Raw genomic sequence first — 24,249 nt, forward strand, 5'->3', positions numbered from 1 at the left:
GACTTCAGATTGTTTTTGTTGCTTTCATCCATGTAAGAAAAAAAATAAGTAAAAAGCTAAGAAAAGGAAGAAAGTAAGTAACAAATAGAAGAAAAAAGAAAAAAAATGCAAGACAAAAGAAGTAGAGTGCTAGAAGAAGAAACAAACGAAGAAAAAAAATAAAGGAAATAGTGTTGAAAATAAAGAAGGAAAAAAACAACATGAAAATGACTGTCTCTTCGCTCCTGTGTTACATTCAAATATATCAAGTCAATCTTTTGCCATCATTCTAATTCCACTAAAATGTGCTTAAATACAGACTGCATTGTGCAACCAACTAAATAAATCCACAAAATATTAGTATTATGTAACTAAAGATACTTTTTTAAAAAGGGAAATCTCGTGTAATAGTATTGGTAAAAACAATTGAGGTGTGTGGACCAGGCAACTTTTCCAATATTACTTTATCCAATTTATGAAAATTTGAAAAACTAGCTAGTGTGGCTGGAAAGCCAGCAGAATGCAACTTTATTTGATGTCAGGTTTTGAACATGCTTGATAATGATTGATTGATGTTTCTCACCATTATTCCAAGAGATGCTCCCAGACATTGTGTGATTGCTCAAACCTGTGCAAGCTTAGAGGGAATATTAGTGTAAGCTCCTTTTTAGTCAATATGTTGTGAGCCAGTAATGGAAACTGATGCAAGATCCATACTGAACATGTTTACAGTGTTCCTTTGCAACTCAGGTCAATCACAGATTATCATTTGTGTCCATAAGACATAGTTTGTGCTGAACTGCAGAAAAATACTCATATTCATTGTACAGCACGCAGAGCTTCACAAACCACTCTGTTCACTGTCATACCTGCCAGCACTACATCTTTAAGCATTAGTCTAACGCTTTTCGCCCTTAAATATTACTAAGGCTGCTTTTTTAAAATTTAATTAACATCAAAATATTTACTCATGGATATTACTTTAGTCTATAGTTGCTTTATTTTCAAACAACAATTAAGTCTTGTGCATAAGTAAACTGCTCCAACAATCTTTGATTTCTGTTTTAAATAAAGTTTGCCACTTCCGGTTTTAAACAAGCACATGTTTTTGTTTTTTTATATATATATTCCTGAGAGAAATTGAGTTTTACGTGTAAAAATAAAGTGTGATAAAATCTACCACTTTTTAATGTCTAAAGGTTGACATGTGTTCACTGTTCAGAAGTGATATAAGCAAAATCAACAGTGTTTGGTAACCCCATTTAGCCATTTAAACACTAAGGGGCCGGTCACACAGCAGTTTGCGGCTGAATCACGGCCAGAAATTTCTGCCTGTGAGGCGGACGCTATTGGACGCTTTGAGATCGCCATACAGACGAGATACAGCAGTGCTTAACACGCGGTCGGAAATTCGCGCGCGGGTGGCAGCGCGAAAAAGTTTTGCGCTGCTCAATTCTTTAGAGCGTGGGTACACAGCCTTTCACGGGCGTATCGAGGCTGAACCACGGTCAGAAATTTCTGGCCGTGAAGCAGACGCTGTTGGGCGCTGTTGGACGCTTTGAGACCGCCATATAGACGAGATACAGCAGTGCTTTACTTGCGGTCGGAAATTCACACGCGGTTGGCCGCGCGAAAAAGTTTTGAGCTGCTCAAAACTTTGAGCACGTGTTAACCGCGGGCGGAACACGAGGTAATGACGCGGAAATGACGCGGAACGACGTGCTCTGGCCGCGGCCAGGGCGTGGTTACACATGGGTAGGACGGGAAATTTCAGCGGGTAATCGTGGGTGGAGCATGGTAATAGCATGTTCTGCGCCTGTATCGCGGTGTTATTACGTGAAATTAGCGTGTTACGCGTGTGACGGTCAAACGCCTTTCTCCGCGTGTATACAGCGCGATTTGCCGAGCACACGTCAGTTGTGCTCGAGACGTCAAGGGGGTGAACATGGATCCCCGTCACCGTAGTGACCTCGTCTTAATCCATTTTTAATTCTTGACATTTCTTTTCATTTCATAACAAGATAATAAAATCAAAATGAAAAACTATTACAATAATATCATATTGGCTTCTTCGGTGCCATAGCTTGAAATCTTGATCTTCACGGGACTGTGTCTTGATCGGTTATGATTTCTACAGCGCGGTGTTATGCCGAGAAATGCATCCCTGCCGAGATTTGCATCCCCTCGCTACTACAACCACTTTTACCTCGTTTTATCTCACTTTTATATCACATTTAGGGAATGTAATGGCGAACATATAACCAAAACCACTTCGTTTTGCATTTGTTGGGAATGTAATACAACTTAAACCATTCCGTCTTTGTTTTTGTTGTGAACGTAATCGAACGGTAATGCACACCGTATATAAATCCTCCCCCCCTCGCGTGAACGCGCATTCTGCTGCGCTTCCAACAAAAGCGATCGTATTCTATATAAAACGCTTATTAAAACAATAAAGCGAGCTAATTGTAACAATTGGGAGATCCTAGTCTATATAACGCGTTTATTTAAATAATAAAGTGCGATCGTATTCTACAAAATGCGTTTGTTAACGCGGATGAAAAAGTCACCAACGTCAATGCACTCTTCCAACAAAAGCGATCGCAGCAGAATGCGCGTTCACGCGAGGGGGGGGGGGGGGGGGGGGTTGCGTACGAGTCGGATTTGGGCACAACACCGGCTCGGGAGCTTTTATACCCGTGGTCCACACGAGAAAATGACGCGGAAATGACGCGATGAGGAAGCGGAACAGTCGCCGGCATCTGTTTCGCGGGTTGGCCAATTTTGCGCATTTTCCATCGCGGGCAACCACGGGCAAAAAAAAAACGCAAAATTTGAGCCGTGATTCAGCCACAAACGGCTGTGTGACCGGCCCCTAAAACCAAAATAAACAAGTTACGTTCATGCTTTATACATCTCGTTAACATACTTGCTGAAACTGCTAACCAGCACAAACTGACCAAGCTCACACACCACCCAAAAAACAACAACCTTAAAGCTAACTTATTGCCCCTTTGCATACACATGACCTAACCACGTGACAACACCATGATGCACGGTAGTAAATCGTAGTAAACAGTGGACAAGGCCAGTAAGCAATAGACAACAAAAACAGCTAAACTATTTAACACCATTGGCAATGACTAGTCAAACGAATATTGTGCAGCTGTCCGATGAGATGGTTCACTTTGTCGGAAAGCACAAAAGGTGCTGTTTAAAGAAACTGAGGAGAGCGCTACCGGGGTTAGCTACCGGCCTATACAGTCTTCCTTCTGGCATATTTGCACATCTAATCCAATCATCCAGTCTGCCTGATTTCAGTCCACACCATCTGTATTTCTATATTGTAAATGGAGTATCCCCAAAGACCAGTTTATAAAAACCTGGATGCTCTCTAGTTTTTTTAGCTGGCACGTGTTTCTGCGCTTTGTTGAACTGCACCCCCGGCGTGAAAAATTTCCCTCACACAAACGTCACTAAAATCCCTTTGTATCCAAGATTTTGGGAAATGTAATAAAACATTAAATCAATTCAAGAGGACATTTCATCTTATGGACATCCGTTTTCCTGCAGTTCATTCCTGCTTAATAAGCTTTAGCGTAAGCAAATAACAGTTTTCAATACATGTGATATTCGGAAGATTACTGTTTTGAATTGCTGGTTAATCGCAATAAAACCAGCTTGTTTACATCTCTCTATTTTTCTCTTTCGTTGTCCCCCTCTCTGTCTTCCTTTCTCTCTCTGTCTTTTTCTCCCTCTTTCTCCCCATTTCTCCCTATATGTTTTTGTCTGTCTCTTTCTTTCTTCTCTGTCTCTTTCTTTCTTTTTTCTTTCTTTCTGTTTTCCTTAAAAATACCCCTTTCGTATCTGGCCACAAGTGTATCACCTGTAAAAATGTGGGATGAATGCATTTAATTAACTGAATATTTGCATATGTTTTATTTCATTTCTCAACAGTGTGACATGAAAGAAATGAGAAAAAATTACATGAACACTAAACGTTTTAAGGTAAGAATCAATTTTCAGGCATTCGTCAGCATACAAATTGTGCCTTTCTCTGACGATTCACGTAAATGAGAAGATTTCCTTTTATTTGTTTTCCCTTCTTTAGTCAATGTTTTGTTTGCGTAGGCATTGAGCAGCTTTAGAAGAGAACCTCAACATTCCTGTGCCTAGTTGGCTTGGGTAAAGGGCTGTCATTCTGATGCGACTGCTATAAAATTGACTCATCTGGAATTTATTTTGGCCAATTTTGCTGTAGTAATTCAAGTGCCGATATTTGCGACTTATTAACTAAGGCAAAATTATTGGAAAAATTCTATCTATCTCTCTCTCTCTCGCTCTCGCTCTCGCTCTTTCTCTCTATCTATCTAATATTCACATCTGCTTTATTGTGTGTTTCAGTTTGATGTGGCCAGTCTTGTTCCTCTTGAGCTTTTCTATTTCAAAATTGGCATCAACCCTCTTTTGCGCCTTCCCCGGTTGCTCAAGGTGAGAATTTTTATTTAAACAAGACAAAACAAAATCCTTACATACAGAAATTGCACAGAAAATAACAGTAGTTTCCGTGTGTGTGCCAGATAAACTCGTTTTTTGAATTCAACGAGCGTTTAGAGGCCATCTTGACCAAAGCCTACATCTACAGGTGAGTTATTTTTACTCGGTTGTGTGATATTTCCCCCTTTTGTTATATTACTGTATTACCATTGGCCATTGAAAAAACTACCACAGAAAAATCTACTCACCAGTCACTCACCAGTTAACGTATTGTTTTGCTTCTTCTTTCGTAATCCCATTTTGTAGTAAAAAATAATAATGATGTTTTAAACTAGTAAAAAAGAGAGCCATTAGGTGCTGTTGACCATCACAGCTGACTCTGGAATGGTTAAAAGCCAGTTACAGATCACACAACAGATAACTATCCACAACAAGTAAAATGGCCCTGCCGTATATACAGACAAACAAGCCAAATTTCAAACTATCAAATTAAATACTCAACTCAGTGGTGAGTTTATATACACACAAGCAAAATAGCCGTCTGAAGACTGCATTCAGCTGCATGGAATGGTTGGTGGTAGGGAGGTGCAGTACCCAATTTGACCGCCAGAGAATAGTAAAGATCTCACCGAAGTAAATGTTAATTGATTTTTTTGGTATTTAGTGGGAGTGCCTTGATTGATAGACCAGATAGGAATAATTTAGAGTTGACCAGTCATCTTTTTGGAATATGTGAAACCAGACTACACAGAGAAAATTGCCCCAAGGTTTGGGAAACAAGCAAACTCCACACAGGGATGGAAGGGTTAACCCCCTTATCTATGAATTTTGAGGAGTACCCTATAACCAGTCACCACCCTAACTTTGGACCCACTGGTGTTGGTGCAGAAGCACAGCACAGAAACACAGATTAGCATAGTAACGTAGGTCTTTATTCGGACAGAGTTCAGTATGTGGGAAGTCAGGTTGCGAGACAGCAGTCATCGTGCAAGATTCAGGCAAGAGGTTGGTCTTTCAGTAAACTAAATCAGTGAAGTTGACAGTCCAAGAGTTCATCAGGAGATACTCTTGATCCAGAAGGGCAGGCAAACGTTCATCTTACTCGAATGACAAGACACTGGGATAAGAGTTATGGGAAGTTACATTAAAGTAAAGTAAATATAGCACAGGCAAGGAGACCGAGTGTTTAAATAGTTACAAGAGAAGGTCGTGATAGGAGGAAAATTAAAAAGGGTAACTGCAGCTGTGAGGAGGTAAATTCAAGCCGTAGTGAGTGACCACACAAGGTTAGGTCCAAAGTGATACGTTCCCTCTCTCCCATCGCAATCCTAAGTGCAGGATTGTGACATATTGATTTTAACACTAAAAAAGTATGCAGTGGTTATGGGTTCATACAACACAAGTCTGCCTTTCTCATTATCCCCGCATTTGACATTGATGATCGTGCAAATAATCACTTAAGGGTGATCCGGACCACTTCGTATCTTCTCTATTGTCTCCACTGCAACGCCTGCCTTTACTACTGGGGCTCTGCCTACAAAGGACTTGGCTCCACCCAGTGGGTCTATGACGGTAAAGGTAACAGGTTGGTGAAAAAGACCCCATTGCACGTTTAATGTGGCTTCGGATATCCACGTTAACATTGCGTCTTTGTTTCTGGGGCCACAGTTACATCCGTTGTTACTATTTTGCGGTCAAGACACTCATCACCATCGGAGGGTTGCCGGATCCCACCACGCTCTTTGAGATCGTTTTTCAGCTCATCAACTACTTTGTGGGAGTCTTTGTCTTTTCTATTATGATTGGACAGGTAGTGTTGGGAAAGAGAACAAATTTATGGGTGACAAGACGAATGAAAGGTATCTATTTCTTCCTCAGATGCGCGATGTGGTTGGCGCGGCCACGGCGAGTCACACGTACTACCGCACCTGTATGGACAACACCATCAAATACATGTCTTCATATCGGATCCCCAAAGATGTCCAGAACCGAGTCAAAACCTGGTACAACTACACTTGGCAATCACAAGGAATGCTGGGTAAGAGAGCGGAATATTTGATCCTTCTCGAAGTTTACAGTTTATACAGAGTGATGTGCACCATCTAGACGAGCAGGAGCTGCTGACACAGTTGCCAGATAAGATGCGTCTGGACATCGCCATCGATGTCAACTACTCCATCGTTAGCAAAGTGCCCCTTTTTCAGGTACATGACATGTCATCAACAGTGTTGGGCATGTTACTATAAAAAAGTATTTAGTCATAGGTACTCAATACTTCTTATGAAAAGTACCTGAGTTAATATCTGATTTATTCTATAGTAAAAGTAACGAGTTACCAGGGAAAGTAACTAATTCCGTGACTTTAAAAAGAAATAGTTCTATGTCAAATAATTTAACATTTTCTAAGCAGTATATATCAGGAGACCAGAACAGACCAGGAAACCCCAGAGCATTCGTTTCAGTGCTTTATTTAAGGAAGCGTTCAGGGCTTGCGGGAGACGTGATTGCCGTCAGACGTCAGCAGCGGAGCCGGAGAGATAGCTTCGGATCAAGTGGCCAATCGAAGTACGGAAGTCAGGCAGGTCGAGTTTACCGGGGCTGGAGAGGAGATCGAAGCGTGGGACGGAAAAAGGTCCGATTGGAGGAAGGCAGAAACAGGTAATCAGAGCTTTTTGAGGAACGGGAAATCAGGAGAGACACACAGAGTTATCAAAGTACACTCTGACGAGGAGGTCTGGGCGCAGCGTGCTTAAGAGCGAATTGCCAGCCAATCAGAAGGCACCCACATGATTGCTCCAGGTGATCAGAGTTAGTAATCACGACAGAAACCCCCCCTCCTCCTCAAGGGACAGCTCCAGAAGTTCCCCCCCAAAAAAAATTTAATCCAAGGGCAGGCCAACAGGTATTCCAGAAAGTCAGATAACAGAAAAACAGAAAAAATGCAGGTACTCCAAGGGAAAAAGCCAGAAGTCAAAAGTAATCCAAACAAGTACAAAAAGTATTCTAATACGTCACCCGAAAGGATCCAAGGCAAGACAACCGATGTCCTTGGCAGTCACAGAGTCCACAGGCACGTCTCCAACTACCCAAAAAAAAGGAATAAACAATCCAACGATCAATGACAAGAGACATGGCAACTGAAAAAAAACAAAACGAAAATTGCGAGTCAGAACAGAACAGTACCTAGAATTCCTCGGAACGGACAGAGGCCCCCTCATCAGCATCCGAAGGGGCGGCAGAGGTTGGGTCCGGAGGTGACCGTGTAGAAGGCCCTTGGGGACGCTTCTTGGGGTCAACCGTAGTTCAAGTATTGTCTTTACAGCAAAAATAAACTGTAAAACAATATAAAATGAGTTTCATTCTATAGAATAAATCACAATCTTAGGTCAGACAACTCCTCAAGTAGACATATGCTATTGTACTTTAAGTGTTTTCACTTAAAAAGGTAAACAGTTTAACAGTAGAAAGTCCATTTAACACAGCAGTATAAAACATTTAAATAATTCAAACTCTCAGAACCTCAAGTCAAGTCAAGTCACATTTATTTATATAGCCCTTAATCACAAAAATGTCTCAAAGGACTGCACAGGATTACAATTACAAAATTACACAATTACCTGATCTTAAACCAGCATGCGGGAAAGGAACAACTCAAAAACCTCAGTGTGAGGAGAAAAGAGAAACCTTGAGAAAGGACCTCACATGTGGTAAACCCCCTTCCAGGATTGACCACAGAACCTGAGACACTAGTCAAGTAGAAATAGGCAACTGCAAATATTTTGTTCACAACATAAGTCAATCCAGTTCCTCTCTCTATGTGATGCCATGGGCTTTGTAACATAAGAACTATATTTACCTATAGTGCCACATTGTTACTGATCATAGGCGGTGTGTCTCTAATGCTTACAATTGTATGTTAAGGGTTACTTGCGAGTGACTCGAAAGTAAACACTCGTCCACGGCAACACGCATTATCTCTATTAATTCAAAGTAACGCAGCGCTTCTGACCGTCACTAAGGCTAACGGGGTTGTAACGGCGGAAATTAGTTCTTTTACCCCGTTACTGAAAATTAACTGTTAGGTAATAGCGTTATTTATAACAACTTTGGTCCCAACACCGGTCATCAAAAAACTTAAAAGAAAGCATCAGGTCAAATAATTCCAAATAATTATTTTTTTAACAGGGCTGTGACCAGCAAATGATCTTCGACATGCTGAAGAGCCTTCGCTCAGTTGTTTACCTGCCAGGAGATTATGTCTGCAAAAAGGTATAATCACACATCATTTACTAGATAAATCTCACTCTTTCACAGCCTATGATGACTATTGAAGGAGCCATTTCTCTTCCTGTGGGCTTGTTAAAAAGACAATGTCGACCAAAAAAAATGCATCAGAAATTTGGTTTTAAGACATGAGAGTTCACATAATAACATTATTTTCAAGCTTGGGCTTACTAACTCATTTGAATTAGTCAGTGGTCCGTCTTAAGTCAAACCACAAACCAGATCACTTGAAAAGGGCAGGAAACCACTGAACGTGACATCAAAAAGATCACAGACCGTAGTATATACTTTGCTCAAATACACAACTAGAATAAAAAACTTTAACAAATACACAACCAAATGTGATTTATTCACTCAGATAACAAAGAAAAACATGAAGAGCATTAACTACAACTAAATGAATAATGTGATGATCTAAATATAATGTTATAATTATATAATTAAACGGATATAATTGGAAAACTAATACAATTACAACTTTACATGCAGTGAAATACAATATTCTAACACTATAAACCAGGTGTCGGCAACCTATGGCACGCGTGCCAACAGTGGCACGCTAGGGTTTAACCAGTGGCACACGAGCGCACAGCAAAATAATGTTTTTTTTTTTGGAAGCGCATTTTTACCTCAAATTTAAACATTTTCAGTTGCGCTCCGCGTTGTTTCCGGGCTTTACGGTAGCGCCCCTCCTCCTCCGTGTGTCTGCGCAGCGGCGAGGAGAAGGGGGGAGATCCGAGGTTTAACCCAGCCACAGAAACACCAGCGCCCGATAATTGAAAAAATCTCGTTCTTTCCAGCCAGCGTGGACAGATGACTGGGGCTTTGTCCAAAAAATGACCGCACTGTTTGTGCATTGTGCCTCGAGAGCGGTGTACCTCGCACATCAAGTACTAAACGCCATTACGAGACGAAACATTAACATGAATTCAAGGACGAGTCTGACAAGGCGGATACATTGAAACGCGCCGTGTCCAGATACGGCAAACAAACACATAGCCTGAACCTTTGTCACTTCTAAAAACACAAGCTATCACATTGCTCACTGCATAGCAAAACATTGAAAACCATTTACAGATGGCGAATATATTAAAGAGTTGTGTGTGTGTGTGTGTGCGTGTGCGTGTTTGTGTGTGTGCGTGTTGCTGTTCAGCTTTTCTTTCTGTTGCACTTATTTTCAGGTAGCCTTCTCCCTTGCTGCTGTTATTTCAAGTTTTGATATATTCTGCAATGCGATTTCATTGTTGAATGGTATGGTAGCTGTCCATATCACTTCTTTTTTGATTGAAGTTCATTGTTGATGAAGAATAGTTTATTCTGGTTAATTCTTGTGGTAAAAAGTCATGGATGTCTACAGCAGTTTTTTTCAACCTTTTTTGAGCCAGGGCACGTTTTTTATATTGGTAAAATTTTGCGGCACACCACTAACCAAAAATGTTGTAAAATGACACTGAACAGTATGTTTAATTACAATAAAATTTATACTACCCCCTGTTTTTACAGCACAGACACTTAACAATGACATAATATTTGCTGAAAATTATTTATACAATTTTAAAAAGTGACATTGGATAATTTCTCACGGCACACCTGACAATTTCTCACACTAGTGTGCCCTGGCACAGTAGTTGAAAGTCACTGGTCTAAAGGCCTTTGCGTATGTTGCTCACATTCGCTTTTTAGTTTATTGATGAATAAAAATAGTGAAAGATAAATTGGTCAGTTATACGATTTCAATGTATATCCATGTTGTATATTTCGACTGGTGTACAATGACAGCTCTGTTGGATATTAAAAAAAAAGTGCGAGTCATTAATCTTGGTGTGGCACACTGATTTACAAGGAAGTTTGAAAGTGGCACTCCACACCGAAAAGGTTGCTGACCCCTGCTATAAACGGTTCCCGATTCATTGATCCCTCAACCGCATTGGTCGTCGGGGCAATAATGGGGATGCAACTCTGGTCAGCCTTCTCCACTGTAGGGTCATGGCAAAGTTGGCACTAGTCCATTCCCTAATGTTGCCCTCTCCCCCTGCCCCTGGAGAATTAGCTTGGTCATTCCTGGTTATCTTTTGACGTGACCATACCGCTGAAGTTTCTGTCTGTGTACAGTAGACAACAGTTCCTCATATGGTCCAATGTGCCATTTAATAGTGTTGCGCAACGTTGCATTTGTTAGCTGGGCGAAGTACCTGATGCTTAGAAGTGTCCTGTAGCATCGCATATCAATGGCCTGGATTTGCTTTTCCAGTTTTGCTGTGAGAGTCCTTGTCTTGCAAGTGTGAAGGAAGATGGAGGTAACCAGCATTTGCATTTCTCTGCTATGTTCCTGTTCCTCCACATGGGTTCAAGTCTGGCAAGTACGACTGTGGTTTGAGCTGTTTCGAAATTATTTCGTTTTTTTGCCCCTCTTTTAAAGTATCAGCTCCAAGATATTTACATTTGGTGATAGGTTTTAGCTCTCTGTGGTTTATGGTGATGTTTGTGGTGATACCTTGGGGATTGTTGGTCATTAGTTTTGTTTTTATCGGTGCGGATTTCCCTCCCTTTGCTACCTAGATGCTTTGTCCAGACGACTGACCAGATCTCTGAAATCCTGTTTGTCTCCTGCCAATGCTGAAATATCATTAGCAAAACGGAGATGATTCATGTTGTGTCCCCCAATACTGGTTGTACCTTCATGTTGCTCCAGAGCTTCGGACATGATCCTCTCCAGGAAGATGTTAAATAAAGGTAGAGAGGGAATGCAGCCTTGTCTCACACCGACTGTGGTTCGACACCACACTCCAATGATAACATTGATCAGTACTGCACTGTTGGCATTGGCATGCAGTTGTTCAACGGTCTGAACTAGATTCTAGCCCATGTTGTACTTCCGCATGGTGCCCCATAGAATGGCTGGCCATACTCTATCAGACGCCTTCTTGAAATCAACGAAAAATGAGGTCTCTTGTGTTGTTGGAAATTCTCACATAGGGCCCGGTCACACAGCCGTTTGCGTCTGTATCGCGGCTGAATCACGGCCAGAAATTTCTGCCCGTGAAGCAGACGCTGTTGCCCGCGTTGAGATCGCGATACAGACGAGATACAGCCGTGCTTTACACGCGGCAAGAAATTCACACGCGGTTGGCCGCGCAAAAAAGTTTTGCGCTGCTCAAAACTTTAGACCACGGGTAACCACAGGCGGCACACGATGTACAGACGTTGAACGACGTGCTACGGCCGCGGCCGGGGCGCGGTTACACGCGGGTAGGACGCGGAATTTTAGCGGGTAATCGCGGGTGGAGCACGGTCATAGCACGTTTGTTCTGCGTCTGTATCGCGGCTGAATCACATGAATTATCGTGTGTAACGCGTGTGACGGTCAAACGCCTTTCTCCGCGTATATTCAGTGCGATATGCCGAGCACACGTCAGTTGTGCTCGAGACGTCAAGGGGTGAACATGGATCCCCGTAACCGTAGTGACCTCGTCTTAATCCATTTTTATTTCTTGACATCTCTTTTCATTTCATAAAAAGATAATAAAATAAAAATGAAAAACTATTACAATAATAACATATTGGCTTCTTCTTCGGTGCCATAGCTTGAAACCTTTATCTTCACGGGACTGTGTCTTGAGCGGTTATGATTTCTACAGCCCGGCTCGGCAGCTTTTATACCCGTGGTCCACACTCGGAAAGGACGTGGAACTGACGCGATGAGGAAGCGGAACAGCCGCCGGCGTCTGTTTCGCGGGCATACCACGGATGAACAGTGGGTTGGGCAATTTTGCGCATTTTCCACCGCGGGCAACAGCTTCTGCTTCACGGGCAGAAATTTCTGGTCGTGATTCAGCCGCGATAAAGACGCAAACGGCTGCGTGACCGGGCCCATAAGATGCACAGTTTAAAAATTTGATCTGTGGTGCTCTTTCCCTCCCTGAAACCTGCCCGTTCTTCAGCTAGGACGTTTTCAGCCTGTGGTTTCAGTCCGTTCAGTAGGACTTTACTTTAGGAGCATAATTACCCGCGATTTTGTCCTCATAAATGGCCACTGTCCTGTTTACCAGATCTTTCTGCAAATATTTGTCAAGATTTCTATAGTTTGCTCACCACCATATTATTGACATGTTTAGACACCAAGCATGATGGAGCCAAAAATAGGTCAGGTTGGGCTCAAACTTAATATCTTAGCTGTGGTGGCCACCATCTCCAAAGGGTGCATTGCAAATGAGGTTCTCGCTCTGAGAGAGAGAGAGAGAGAGAGAGAGAGAGAGAGAGAGAGAGAGAGAAAGAGAGAGAGAGAGAGAGAGAGAGAGAGAGAGAGAGAGAGAGAGAGAGAGAGAGAGAGAGAGAGAAACATGTTGTGACAGAAGGAAGAATAAAGTATATGGAAAGAGAGAGAAAGAAGGTGAGAAAGGGAGACAATTTGAGAGACATAAGTAAAAAAAGAGTCAAAGAAAGACGAGAGAAAAAAGAGAGTGGGAAGGAGGGAGAAAGAAAGAGAACAGATTGGAAGTGAGAAAAACAAGAGTGATAAAAAAGAGGGGGGGAGATAGATGGAAAAGGAGAAAGAAAAGAAATAAAGGGTGAGAAAGATAATGGTCAGGATTAAAACCCACGGCAGGCCTGATCTAGCCCACGGGCCGCATCTTTGTCACCACTGCCTTACACATTCCTTTTTCATTTGAAAATCTGAAAAAGTAAGTGTAGACAACATTAAAACCGCGTTTAGTGGACACGTCCAATAAGGCAAACTGTTTACATCTTGGGATGCGCATAACATCATTTGATTTAGGGACTAAATTATAATTGTATATTTTGGAACGGTGAACATGAGACGATGATAGGCGAGAGAGCGAGAGGAGGAAAGCGTGCATAGCTCTGCTCACCCTACTGTTATACTACTATAAATGAGATCTTTAGATTTGTCCATGGGCATCGCTCTCAATGCCATTTTTTAATTGTTTATTCATTCATTTGTTTATTCTGTCATTTTTGCCCACAATAATTCCCTATCTAAGCTTCAGAGTAGATAATATGTGTACTGGTTAGATGCGTGGTTGGAGGGTTGAATACTTGAAGAAAGGTGGCACGGCTATGTATGAATGTAGCAATTCGAGAGGTTTCAGTTTGTTGTCTGTAAGCTGTATGGAAGAGTCTTGATTAAGAGGGTGAGAGGAAGAACAGATGAGGTGGTGATGGAGAAGCAGAGTGGTTTCAGGAAAGGAAGAGGATGTGTGGATCATGTGTTTGCAGTAAGACAGGTGTGTGAGAAATATTTTGCAAAAGATAAGGATGTTTGTTTGTCTTTCATGGACTAGGAAAAGGCGTATGACAGAGTCGATAGAGAGGTGATGTGGCAGGTGATGGTAATGTATGTAGTGGGTGAAAAGTTTTCACAAGCATTGTAGAGATTTTATGTGAAGAGCAGAGCATGTGTAAGAGAAGGGAGTGAGACAAGTGAGTAGTTCCTTGTGTTGACTGGTGTGTGAAAGGGGTGTGTGATGTTTCCACGGCTGATAGTGAATGCAAGAGTATTTGGTGGAGGTGTAGAGGTGATGGATAACAGTGGAACGGTCAGTTGTTGTTTGCAGATAACACAGCGCTTGTGGCTAATTCGAAGGAGAAATTGAGATGGTTGGTAATGGAGTTTAGAAGAGTGTGTGATAAGTGTAAGTTATGTGTAAATGGAAGAGTAAGGTGATGAAGTGTTTACGTGATGGAGTGGGCATGGCATTGGAAATAAGGTTGTGGGTGTTCTAAGGAGAGTGATGAGTAACAAGAGTATGGATGTTAAGAGAGGACTGTATGAGAGTGTGATTGTGCCGACTGCGTTGTATAGGGCACAGACTTGGAGCCTGAATGCAGATTTGAGAAAAAAATTAAATGTTTTTGAGATTAAGTGTTTGAGGAGTATATTAGGAGTGACAAAATTGGATAGACTGAGAAATGAAATTGTGAGAGACAGAATTGGAGTAGAAGCGTAACTGAGCAAGCATGTGGATGAGAGAGCACTTGGTTTGTTTGGACACATAGACAGGATGATGAGGAGCGAATGTTGAAGAAGATCTACAGTGCAGAAAGTAAATGGAAGGAGACCAAGAGGAAGGCCGAAATTGACGTGAATGGATGGTGTTATGAGTGCACTGCATAAAGGGGTCTAAATGTATTGGAGGCTAGAGCTCTTGTTGGTGATAGGAATGAGTGGAGAGGTGTTGTGAAAAGGAAAGTGGGATGTTGGACTTGATCTAATGGAGGCGCAGAGCACCTGTATTACGTGGCAGGGTTAAACCGGTGAAAGCTGTCGGGCCCTGCTGTTGAACAGAAGAGTGTGTTGTGTCTCATTGCATCCTCTTAAGCTTTTTTGTAATCAAAACAATACTGTGTGAATACTTTAAAATAAAAGTATTACTAAAATACTGCTTCCGAAATACAACAAAAATACTTCTACAGAAGTACTTCAAAAATACCACTTCATAATACTATAATACCAAACACTACCAGAACCAGTACTACAGAAATACTACAGAAGTAGTGCAACAGAAATACTGCAAAAATACAACTAGAGCGATACTACAAAAAATCTACTATGAAAATGCGGCAAAAATACTAGAAAAAAAAATACTGTGATACTTTACTACAGAAATACTACAGATGTATATCAAAAATCCTCCAATAGAAATACTACAAAATACAAATGAGTATTTCTACAAAAACCCTGAAATCATTAAAGTACCACAGACACACAACTATCATAATACAACAAAAATACTACAGAAACACTAAGAATTTACTACTATGGAAAAATTACTAAGAAAACTACTGCAGAAATCATACAAAAATAAATCTACTGTAATACTACAAAAAAAACTACTGAACTTCAACAAAAATCTGACTACAGAAAAAATACTTTGAAAAAGGTACAACAACTGTAATGCTTGAAATGAAATGAAATGATCTGCATTTATATAGCGCTTTTCAAGTCAATGACTTCCCACAATGTGCTCCACATTTCCCAATAGCGGCCTTGCAGCCATGTAAGGCGCTAACCTGCTAATTGGGGGTATCAGGGGTTCAGTGTCTTACCCAAGTACACTCCGGCATGTAACACGGACGAGCCGGGATTCGAACTGGGATCCCAAGACGAGCGCTCTACCTCCTGAGCTACTGTGATCCATGAATTTAGGGATTCAATAATCTCTACTCCTGGGGGTGTTTGCCATCAGGGTGAAGTCGGCCGGGAGATGTTCATCATCAAGGCAGGGGAGGTGCAAGTGGTCGGAGGACCGGACGGAAAGACGGTTTTTGTCACGCTAAGTGCTGGCTCTGTCTTTGGCGAGATTAGGTAAAGACGATTTATTGAAGAAAAAAAAAATGTTATTAATTTTTTTGTTTCACTTCGATTGGCAGCCTACTCGCAGTGGGCGGGGGCAACAGGCGCACCGCCAATGTGATTTCTCACGGCTTTGCCAATCTCTTCATACTGGACAAAAAAGATCTGAATGAAATTTTGGTGCACTATCCCGAATCCAAGAAATTGCTGCGCAAGAAAGCAAGGTATGTGTGCCACTGACTTATTATCAAACCTAAAAGGACATTATGTATTAGTTATTAACTCTAAGTGCAGGGCCGGGAACCTTTTTGACCCCAAGATCCTTAAAAGCTAAATATACTGTATATTTTAAAACAAAATAATAATAAAAATACTGAACTCGCTCTCTAGACAAAAGCTAATTGTTCAATATTTTATTCCACTGTTTGAAGTTTGATGATTTCATGAAATGTATGAAATAATTAGACAATCAACATACTGCAATATGTATTCTGTGTAGCACTATTTAGTTACTCTATATAACACGCTACGGTGGGCATTTGCACGTCACACTGGGTATTTGTATATTGTATTCTTTTGGCTTATTATTGTACTGTTCTCAGCTCAGGGATGCTGCTGGAAATGTGAATTTCCCTTCGTGGATGAATAAAGTATCTATCTATCTATCTATCTATCTTTCTATCTTATTCCCTCAGTAATTATGACAGTTGGGGCTGGGCTTTCAGATATTTTGATAGGGGTGGCCCATGGGTCACTGAGCCACATTAAATGTAACAATGAGCAAAGGTCATGCTAATAAGTAGATGCTAACGACTACATGCTAACGACTACATGCTAACAAATACAGTCGTATGCAAAAGTTTGGGCACCCCTGATCATTTTCAAGATCTTCCTTTACAAATCATTGGTTGTTCGGATCAGCAATTTCAGTTAAATAGATCAAATAGCAGACAAACACAGTGATCTCTGAGAAGTGAAATGAAGTTCATAGAAGTTACAGAGAGTTTCATTTCATTTCATTTCATTTCATTTCATTTGCAATAATTGCTCAAACAAAAGTAGGCAGGTGCATAAATTTGGGCACCCCAACAGAAAAATTTCATCAATATTTAGTAGATATTCCTTTTGCAGAAAAAATAGCCTCTAAATGCTTCCTATAGCTTCCAATGAGGGTCTGGATTCTGGTTCAAGGTATTTTTTACCAGTTTTCTTTACAAAACATCTCCACTTCACTCAGGTTTGATGGTTTCCGAGCATGGACCCCCGCTTTAAATCACACCACAGATTTTCAATAATATTCAGGTCTGGGGACTCAGATGGCCATTCCAGAACATTGTACTTGTTCCTCTGCATGAATGCCTTAGTAGAATTTGAGCAGTGTTTGGGGTCGTTGTTTGTTGAAGTATCCACCGCAACTTTGGCTTTGTCACTGATTCTACAACATTGTTCGCAAGAATCTGCTGATACTGAATGGAATCCATGCAAACTTCAACTTCAACAAAATTGCCAGTACCTGCACTGGCCACACAGACCCACAGCATGATGGAACCACCACCACATTTCACTGTGGGTAGCAAGTGTTCGTCTTGGAATGCTGTGTTCTTCTTCCGCCATGCATACCGCCCCTGTTTTTGTCCAAATAACTCAATTTTAGTTTCATCAGTCCACAGCACCTTATTCCAAAATGAAGCTGGCTTGTTCAAATGTGCTTTAGCATACCTCAAGTGACTCTGTGTGCAGAAAAGGCTTCTGCCGCATTACTCTCCCATACAGCATCTCCTTGTGCAAAGTGCGCTGAATAGTTGAACGATGCGCAGTGATACCATTTGCAGAAAGATTATGTTGAAGGTCTTTCGAGCTGGTCCGTTTGACTGTTCTTACCATCCTTCGCCTCTGCTTAATTGAGATGTTTCTTGTTCTAGTCGGCCTTAACTAGAACTGTGCCTATGTGCTTCCATTTACTCACTATGTTCCTCATAGTGGAAACTGACAGCTGAAATCCCTGAACTAGCTTTTTGCATCCTTCCCCTAAACCATGATGTTGAACAATCTTTGTTTTCAGGTCATTTGACAGTTGTTCTGTTGAGGAGAACAACTTGCAACTAGCTCCCTTAAATACCCTTTCTCATGATTAGCTAAACCTGTGTATGTAGGTCAAGGGTCAATGAGCTTACTAAACAAATTTTGTGTTCCAATAATTAGTGCTTAAGTTATTCAAATCAATAAAACAACAAGGGTGCCCAAATTTATGCACCTGCATACTTTTGTTCAAGTAATTTTTGCACACTTTCCGTAGATCCTATGAACTTCATTTCACTTCTCAGAGATCACTGTGTTTGCCTGCTATATGATGTTTCACTGAGATCGCTGATCCGAACAACCAATGATGTATAAAGGAAAATCTTGAAAATGATCAGGGGTGCCCAAACTTTTGCATACAACTGTATTTGTTAGCATGTAGTCGTTAGCATCTACTCGTTAGCATCTACTTATTAGCATGACCTTTGCTCATTGTTACATTTAATGTGGCTGCAAAATGAATGGGCCCATTCATTCCGGATAGGAAAAATCAGAATGGGAAAATGTTCATGTTACAATGGCGACTACGGCGTATTATAATAGTTGGGCTGTTTTTTTTACTGTTGGCAATGAGGTGCACCTTGTAAAACCAGCCCCAACTAATATTAATGCTAGAGCCTGTGTCTCATATCAGTATGACATTTAAAAGTTGTCTTGCTCCCACTGTTAATCGAGGGTGTTAAGGCTCATTTTAAAAGTCATCTTTGTCAGAAAAAATGATGGTTTCAAAACAAGATGCGAGCAGAGTACTTTTTTAAAAATGTCACAAAATACTCCAATTGAGGATACCAACATATTTACCTTTCAACGCAAACGGTGCTGGTCGAAAGAGAAAGGGAGAGCATGCTGCCTGAGTGCATAGCTCTGTTCAACCCACTTATCCAATCAAATTGCTTTTGGTGCATGGCTGGTGGTTTTGGGTGTTTACAGTTTGTTCTGTAGGTTTTCATCATAAAAAGTCTCATCAGTGAACATACATTGTTTAATGAGCTTCCATTTAAAGGGTTGGCGACGCACAGCCAAAACGGGCTCTGTTGGTGGTACACCTTGACTGTAGTTAAAATTGTGCCTTATATACAGGTATACCGGACAGTACAGTTTGTGTTATCAGGTTAGAATCTGATTTGCATGCATTACAATAAGCTTGGCACATACCAAACCTTGAACGACACAGAGAGAATTTTAATGTAACAATTATCATCTCCCATTCAAACTGTCTCGTGAGCAGGGTTGGGTAGGGTTACTTTAACTAGATTACTTTCAATTACTTTTGGACAACTCCAATACCAAATATGCTAATAAAAGACAAAAGAAACTAAATATGAATAAAATTACTAAATATTGTGCAGGCTTGGGGAGTAACGGAACACATGGAATGGCAAAAACGATGTTGCCAAGCTGTTTGGATTTATTTTCATTTTGTTTCTGTTGCAATTAAAGTTAGTTTTGCCGGAGATCAAAGAGATCAAAGCCAGGAGAGAAAGCTTACCACGTGTTGTGAGTCATAATTTTATTCTTATTTAGTTTCTTTTGTATTTTATTAGCATATTTGGTATTGGAGTAATCGAAAAGTAATTGAAAGTAATTGGTTAAAAAACTTCATTTATCAACTCAAACTATCCATCCATCCATTATCTGCACCCCGTATCCTCAGTAGGGTCGCAGTTGTGCTGGAGCCCATCTCAGCTGTCTTCGGGCGGTAGGCAGGGGACACCCTGAACTGGTTGCCAGCCAGTCACAGGGCACACAGGGACAGACAATTCGCTCGCTCATTCACACCTAAAGACAATTTGGACCGGCCAATTAACCTGACACTCATGTTTTTGGACTGTGGGAGGAAACCGGAGTGCCCGGATGAAACCTACGCAAGAACAGGGAGAACATGCAAACTCCACAAATGAGCATGATCCTCTGTCATTTTGTAGATAGAAAGAGAGAGAGAGAGAGAGAGAGACCAAAAGAGAGAGAGAGAGAGAGAGAGAGAAAGAGAGAGAGAGAGAGAGAGAGAGAGAGAGAGAGAGAGAGAGAGAGAGACCTTACCGACAGCGAAGTGACGTAATTGTTCACCTAGGGTACTCAAATACTTCAAAAAGGCTTGGCAAAAAACGTAAAATTGTGCACTTTGGATCTTACATGTGATAATCTTACATGTGCCTTTAAGCACTTGATTTTGGTTGCACAACACCATACAGCACCTGTGTCAAACCCATGGCCTGTGGGCCGAATTTGGCCTGCCAGAGCATTTATATGCCTTGCGAGAGCTTGAATGTTGCATGTGTTGTTTTAGGTGTCCATAAATGTTGAAGGTTAAAAAGAGAGTGTGTTATATTTACTGCCTCCTAGTGGTACAAAAAAAACTTACATCCGTTAAAAAATCTTATACTGGCTTTTGTCTGGAGAGCAGTTTTGCTGGTTTTGCTGAATTGTTTCCTAAAATATATGGATTAGGTTTCTCTCAGAATAAAAACATTTTCCTATCGTGGCTCTTTGGGTTTAAAACGCTCCCTGCCCATGCTTTTAAGGAAGTCAAAGATTATGATGCATACTATAACCCCCCCCCCCCCCCCTCCCATTATCCAGGAAAATGCTCACCAAAGGAAAGAAAGCGGAGTCCAAAGAAAGAGCCAAGGAGCAGACTGAGGCCCAGCCCAACCCCGTCAAGCCCGATACTCCCAAACTGCTAAGGGCGGCCCTGGAGATGACCCAGAAATCCAGTGGACTCAAAGGAGCAATGACTCAGGTCAAAGACAAGACCAAGTCCAGCGTTTCCTTGCAGGTAAATGAGAGATTTACCATTATATGACTTACTTTTTTTAAATGAAAGTAGAACACTTTATTTATTCATTCATTACTCAGGCTCAAGTATTTGTTAAACAATTAAAGTCTTTTTTATTTTATTTTTTACAAATAACTTATACCGTCAAATTGTAAATGTAAAAATAATCTGCTGTTTTGTTGAACAACTGCATGGATTAAAGACACTTAGGATGTGTTCCCTCAGTGCAGTGGTAAGCACGTTCGTCTAACTTTAACACATGAAACGTCTCTGGTTCGGGAACAGGTCGAAACATTTGGCTTGGGTTGGGCGCCACCAGGCTGTAATTGCCCAAGACACACTACAGGAAATCATGCCCATATGACTCTAGTGGTTAAGGGATCCAACACCCATGATACTTTGCTTCCATCATGTAGTCTTTATAGAAAACTGCCTTTACTTTCCAGTACTGTCCTACAGAAACCATATATTTTTCCATTATCAAACATTTTTGAAAAAGCGCCGGGAGCCACTAGGAAGCAAGTTAAGCAGACGGAGAATGTCCATTTTTTTGGCTATAGAAAGTATCTCACTCTGTTTAAGCCAATCAAAATGCCCGATGAAAATCCCCAAATTAGCAAAACTGTGATAAGTAAAGCGCAATACAACAAGGGATGACTGTAGTTATTTTCTATGTGGCTATTTTAAGCAGTTTTAGGGGGTCGGCTTTAATGTGAGTGTATACGGTAATTTGTTACTACTTTCAGAGTAATGTGCTTCTATTTGGTGTCAGACTCTGGGGGTTTATATCATTTTAAATGGAGTGACTAGTCACTGCAACTAATTACCTTAAATGGAGTAACTATTAATTAGCAAATTACCTTTTTCAATAACTCCCACAACACTGCTCACAAAAACTTTCGTCCTATAAATAAATGACAAAATCCTGATTTTTGGATTGATACCCAATAACCTATTGTACTGTCGAATTGTAATTTTAAAGATAATCTTGCCGTTTTATTGCTCAGCTGTACAGATTGAGGACACGGTCCACATTATTATAGTTTACATGATACTTTGTCGTCATCATGTGGGCGTTATGAAAACTGCAATTATCATCTATCCTACAGACTCCGTGTATTTTTCCATTTCCAAACATCACAGACACACTAGTGAGTGCCAAATACCTTAATGTGGCGCGAGGGCACGTTTAGCGGGTTGAGAAGTCTAAGTTTGTTCACAATAAAAAAGCCTCTTCCTATGCCTTTTCCTGCTTTTGTGGGTCCATGCAGAGCGTTTTCTTGACATGATGGCTTTTAGAAAAACTTGAAAATTAAAGAGATTTGTGCCTTGATAAAGTAGAACGCAATATGAGCACTGGTACAGTTTCTGAGCTCTCTGATCCTCTTTCAGGAGCAGTTGCATAATTTCCTTCATACAAAGGCTCTATCGACTCACTCATGAATGAGTTTATTGCTACCCTGGCTAGTGTCCTGGATTCAGTAGCGCCCATATGGCTTAAATCAAGACCCAAAAGACGCACGCCTTGGTTTACCGATGTAACTAAATCCCTTAAACAAGAATGCAGGAAATCTGGAGCAAAGAAAATGGCGCGCTACCAAGCTGGAGGTTTTCCATCAAACCTGATGTGACAGCTTGTTAAAGTATAAAGCAGCCCTTGCCTCTGCAAAATCAGCCTACTTTTCGAAGGTGATTGCGTCACAAAAGAACAATCCCAAAATCCTTTTCGACACTGTAGCATCGCCTACAAGGCAACAGATTATCCCAGATAGTTCCACCCATTCAGCCCATGACTTAATGGTCTTCTTTAAAAAGAAGATTCCATGCATACAGGAAGAAATTGCTAAAAACAGTATTAATACAACACATACTAAAGGGCTGAAATCTATAGATGCACAACATGGTGGCTGTCCAGGGAATTTGTTCGGTTTTAGTGAACTGTCACTCGATAATCTTAAACAGGTGGTGAATACGGCCAAACCGACGACTTGCCTGTTAGACCCGCTTCCAGGGTCACTTATTAAAGGTCTTTTGGGGTCCTTGGACCTTCAGCTCTAAATATTATAAACATATCACTCTCCTCAGGTGTAGTTCCAGCGGCTTTTAAGTCCGCTGCTATTAAACCTACACTGAAACGACCCAACCTTGATCCAGAAAGCTTATGTAATTATGGACATGTGTCAAACCTACCGTTTCTTTGTAAAGTACTTGAAAAAGTAGTGGCACAGCAGCTAAATAATTTCATATCCGGGAACAATCTTTTTGAATCAATGCAATCAGGATTCAGGGCTAACCATTCTACTTAGACAGCTCTGATTAAGGTAACCAATGATCTCCTACTGGCAATGGACTCTGGCGCTTCATAACTTTTGCTGCTGCTGGACCTTAGTGCTGCTTTTGACACAGTGGACCATAATATCGTACTAGAACAGCTGGAAAAATGGATTGGTCTCTCAGGAACCGTCCTCTCATGGTTCCAATCCTACCTCTCAGATAGGAAGCACTGTATTAAATATGGCGAAATGACGTGTTAGTGTTACCTGTGGTGTTCCGCAGGGTTCAGTGCTTGGCCCCCTTCTTTTCAGCATCTACATGCTTCCATTAGGTGATATTATTCGCAAGTATAATATCAATTTCCACTGCTACGCAGATGACACTCAACTATATCTTCCGTTGAAGGAATCTGCCAATAAAAGAGTGGATGTGGAGGACTCTGCCACACTAAATTTTGGAAATTTGGAGGCCTGCCTCACTGAGATAAAAGAGTGGATGTCATTCAATTTCTTGCGTCTTAACTCTGAAAAGACCGAAATGTTAGTTATATGTCCATCTAAATGCCGTGACTTACTCTCAAAAACTGCTTTGAACATTGACAAATGTCACATCACACAGAGTAACTCAGCTAAAAATGTAGGTGTCATATTTGACCACGATCTGTCCTTTCAAACACATGTGAAGAAAATTACTAGAACCGCTTTCTTCCATCTTCGCAACATTGCTAAAATTTCTCCTATACTGTCTCAGTCGGATGCGGAGATTATAATTCACGCGTTTGTTACCTCCCGTCTCGATTACTGTAATCCCCTACTCTCCGGTCTCCCGAAGTCCAGATTCAAGAGTCTTCAGCTGGTACAAAATGCTGCAGTGAGGCTATTAACTAGGACAAAAAAGTCCGATCACATCACGCCGATTTTGGCTAAGCTGCATTGGCTCCCTGTTAGCCTAAGATGTGATTTCAAGGTTCTCTTAGTATTATACAAAATCATACATGGACTTGCTCCCTCATATCTTTCAGATCTGATTGCCCCCTATGTTCCTG

General features: G+C 41.1%; 1 protein-coding gene across 1 annotated transcript in view; it reads left to right on the forward strand.

Annotated features, from left to right (window-relative positions):
- Positions 1 to 24,249, forward strand: part of LOC148363441 (cyclic nucleotide-gated channel beta-1) — an 80,437-nt gene that overhangs the window by 52,684 nt on the left and 3,504 nt on the right. The window contains exons 7-17 of the mRNA XM_088341099.1: positions 3,937 to 3,987; positions 4,384 to 4,470; positions 4,560 to 4,624; positions 5,939 to 6,061; positions 6,145 to 6,286; positions 6,355 to 6,514; positions 6,583 to 6,680; positions 8,662 to 8,745; positions 15,969 to 16,087; positions 16,153 to 16,299; positions 20,735 to 20,930. Coding sequence (XP_088197225.1) covers positions 3,937 to 3,987; positions 4,384 to 4,470; positions 4,560 to 4,624; positions 5,939 to 6,061; positions 6,145 to 6,286; positions 6,355 to 6,514; positions 6,583 to 6,680; positions 8,662 to 8,745; positions 15,969 to 16,087; positions 16,153 to 16,299; positions 20,735 to 20,930 — 1,272 coding nt within the window. The remainder of the gene's footprint in view (positions 1 to 3,936; positions 3,988 to 4,383; positions 4,471 to 4,559; positions 4,625 to 5,938; positions 6,062 to 6,144; positions 6,287 to 6,354; positions 6,515 to 6,582; positions 6,681 to 8,661; positions 8,746 to 15,968; positions 16,088 to 16,152; positions 16,300 to 20,734; positions 20,931 to 24,249) is intronic.

This window comes from Urocampus carinirostris, chromosome 7, assembly GCF_059441175.1.
Source record: "Urocampus carinirostris isolate Australia breed hairy pipefish chromosome 7, RoL_Ucar_1.0, whole genome shotgun sequence".
Taxonomy (NCBI): Eukaryota; Metazoa; Chordata; class Actinopteri; order Syngnathiformes; family Syngnathidae; genus Urocampus; species Urocampus carinirostris.